The 2,813-nt window shown below is 41.0% G+C and overlaps 1 protein-coding gene across 1 annotated transcript; it reads right to left on the bottom strand.

The window, feature by feature from the left end:
• Nucleotides 1-209: 209 nt before the first annotated feature.
• Nucleotides 210-2,567, bottom strand: LOC107085443 (C-C chemokine receptor type 9-like). Its single transcript, XM_015375755.1, has 3 exons — nucleotides 2,491-2,567; nucleotides 2,324-2,373; nucleotides 210-1,555 (listed from the first exon to the last, which is right to left on the bottom strand). Exons 2-3 carry the CDS (start codon nucleotides 2,366-2,368, stop codon nucleotides 509-511), a joined length of 1,092 nt encoding a protein of 363 aa, XP_015231241.1. The 5' UTR covers nucleotides 2,369-2,373; nucleotides 2,491-2,567; the 3' UTR covers nucleotides 210-508.
• Nucleotides 2,568-2,813: the final 246 nt, after the last annotated feature.

Below are 2,813 nucleotides of genomic sequence, written 5' to 3'. Positions count from 1 at the left end.
CATTGTGGATTGAAGCAGCCACATGGAAGTCTGTTTTACCACCAGCAGAGAGTACGTTACACCAGTGAAAACTGGCAAACACATTCTGAAAAATATAATGCTGAGCTCATCACTATGCATTTGTTCAATGGGTCTTTCCGTTTCCTGTTCTGCTCTTCAGTTTACATGTGTATTTAAAAAGAACCAACTGCTTTCAATTTCTTTGGATGTTTAATGTTTAATGAGTCAAAAAACTATTTTTAATAGAAAAAATACAAATGCACACAGCAAATACATAATGGAAAGATAAAACACACACAATATTTACATGTCAATACAGTTTGTACAGGTATTCCAATGAAACAAATATGCATGTAACTGTCAGAGTTTGAATAAAGATTGGTGGTTTTCCAGAGTTGTAAATGATATTGTTTATCTGCTTGTGGTTTTTAATGCACCAGGAATACAATTTAGAATTCGGATAATACTAGGCTCAGGTCTCAGGTGTAGTATTTTGAAAAACGGGCATCTATATGGAAAGGGCAGGGGTAGTTTCTGTGTCTGACATGACAGAGGGACGTTTGGGAACTGCCTGGACTTTGCTGAACCCTCCTTTGCCCACACCTCCGAAGCAAGTCTTAGCCATCCTCATAAGGTCTTCCCTGAACCGAACTCCAATGAAGACATACAAGAAGGGGTTGAGGCAAGCGTGAGTAAAGGCGAGACTCTTAGCAACCTGTCCGGCTACATCAACTTGAATCACAGTGGTACAGTCTGTAATCGTGGTATTGGCTGCTTGTGTGGCTTCCACAATCAGCAGGGTGTTGTGAGGCAGCTGGGAGAGGACAAAGACAAACACCACAACGAAGATGACACGCAGGGCCTTGTGTTTTTCGAAGCTTTTTGCTTGCAGGAGGGTACGGATTATGACTGAGTAGCAGAAGAACATGATCAGCAGAGGAAGACAGAAGCCCATACAAATCTGCAAGGAAAGCACCATGATCTTTGTCCGGTTGAAGACATTGTTCCAGTAGACCATAGCGCAAAAGGGTTGTTCCTCTGGGCCAAATTTCACCTCAGCAAAGATAAACTCAGGCAGGGCCAGGAGAGTGGAGACAAACCAGACACAGAGGCAAACAAGTTTGCTGTAAAACAATCTCTTCTTCTTGAAATTCTGAGCTTTGGTTACTTGCACTATGGCAATGTAGCGGTCCACGCTGATGCAGGTGAGGAGGAGCATGCTGCTGAAGAAGTTGATCTTGTAGAGAGCGGACACTATCTTGCAAAGAATGCTACCAAAGTTCCATCCCTTGATGGCCTCGACCGCCCAGAAGGGCAGCGTGCACAGGAAGAGGAGGTCTGCCACAGCCAGGTTCAGCAGATACACATCGGTCATTGTTTTCAGGCGGTTGCGCACGGTTAGGTAAATCCAAACCACCAGCAGGTTACCAACAGACCCAAGGACGAAGATGATCCAGAAGAGAGGTGGCTCATACTGGCCACGGAATTGCCTGACCCAGTCTCTTTCACACATGCCTGGGTCTATGGTCTCCGAGGGATAATCTTCATCTGTAGGCTGCAACAGAAACAAATCTTCTTAGATGTTTTAAACAAACATTTTCAATTAACAATTAAATACAATCAGTACAACAAAAACTACGTTTCCCACAATATTGCAGCTTTGTATGATGCAAATTATTCTGCTTTCTTCTAGTGAACAAACTCATCAACAGAAGAAGGTTTCACAATGTAACCCACATCTGGTGGGAATGTAGTGAAGCTACATCAAACGCTGTCTGTGACGTACATGCTAACCGAGAGTTCGGTGTCAGGTGCAGGTGTTGTGTCTGTGCAGGAAAAACCACACAACTGCACTGTTTCCTGCTGCTATCCAAGCCTGAGGGGGTGAATGATCCTGAGGGGCTCAAAAAGAGGGGCCCGCTGCAGAACTCAGTACCCTGGCAACACCACATTTAGATGTAGGGCACAGATAAAAAAAAAAAAATAGAAGAGGAAGAAAAGTTGGGGGGCTTAGGTTTTGACAAACAATGGCAAATTTGATGCCAACATGTTATGACACTGCCTGTGGCATTTAACTACACTAAAGATATCTGCTGTCAAACACGTGTTTTCTTTAAAAAGGAACATGTTTTTTTTTTTAAACAAATGAAGGTAGTGTTATTTATTATATAGCAATTTGATGAAATTCTACAATGCCACTCCCGTTGTTGTGCTACAGGCTGTTCAGTCCGCTCAGACACACAGCAAAACACCACAGAGAAGAGCTGTCAAGGTTTTCCTTTTAAAATGATTCAAGTTTGTATTATCCAAAAGTGGTACTTACAGTTGTCTCAAAAGTTGAGACAGAAAAAGTAGTTGTCTCTTCCATTTGACCTTAAAAGACAGAAAAAATAAAGGGAGTTAATTAACAGCAAAAAAAAAAAACACTTTTTAGCATCACACAAATGAAACTTAAACTTCTATTCTAAAGAGTCATAATATGATATTTACTTAATTTGTTGAAATGCTGGAAAGAGGAACCAGTTGACAGTAGTACGTCCTTGTCACAGTCAAACAGCTGTCAACCTACTCATCTTCACTTGCTTATATGGTTTCCCTTTGACCACAAAATCACGTGTTAACGTTTACCACCACATCTCTCTCTCTCTTACCGTGCAGAGAAAAACATCCTAACCCTGTTATTGCTCAAATAATAACTCACGCTTTATAAAAAAAAAAAAACATTTTTTTTTTCAAATAGACACATTTCACCAAATTTGTTTTTTTGTTTTTTTCAAACTTTCTCCCAACTTTGCACCTAAGATTTTGTATAC

The sequence above is a fragment of the Cyprinodon variegatus genome, unplaced genomic scaffold, assembly GCF_000732505.1.
Source record: "Cyprinodon variegatus isolate N-32 unplaced genomic scaffold, C_variegatus-1.0 Scaffold125, whole genome shotgun sequence".
NCBI classification, from domain to species: Eukaryota; Metazoa; Chordata; class Actinopteri; order Cyprinodontiformes; family Cyprinodontidae; genus Cyprinodon; species Cyprinodon variegatus.
This window is presented reverse-complemented; position numbering and strand designations above follow the sequence as displayed.

Excerpts from the sequence above, each read along its gene's own strand:
- LOC107085443 (XM_015375755.1), bottom strand. The coding sequence starts at position 2,368 with ATGGAAGAGACAACTACTTTTTCTGTCTCAACTTTTGAGACAACT. Across the intron at positions 1,556-2,323 it reads TCTCAACTTTTGAGACAACT|CCTACAGATGAAGATTATCC; the intron begins GTAAGTACCACT and ends TTTCTGTTGCAG.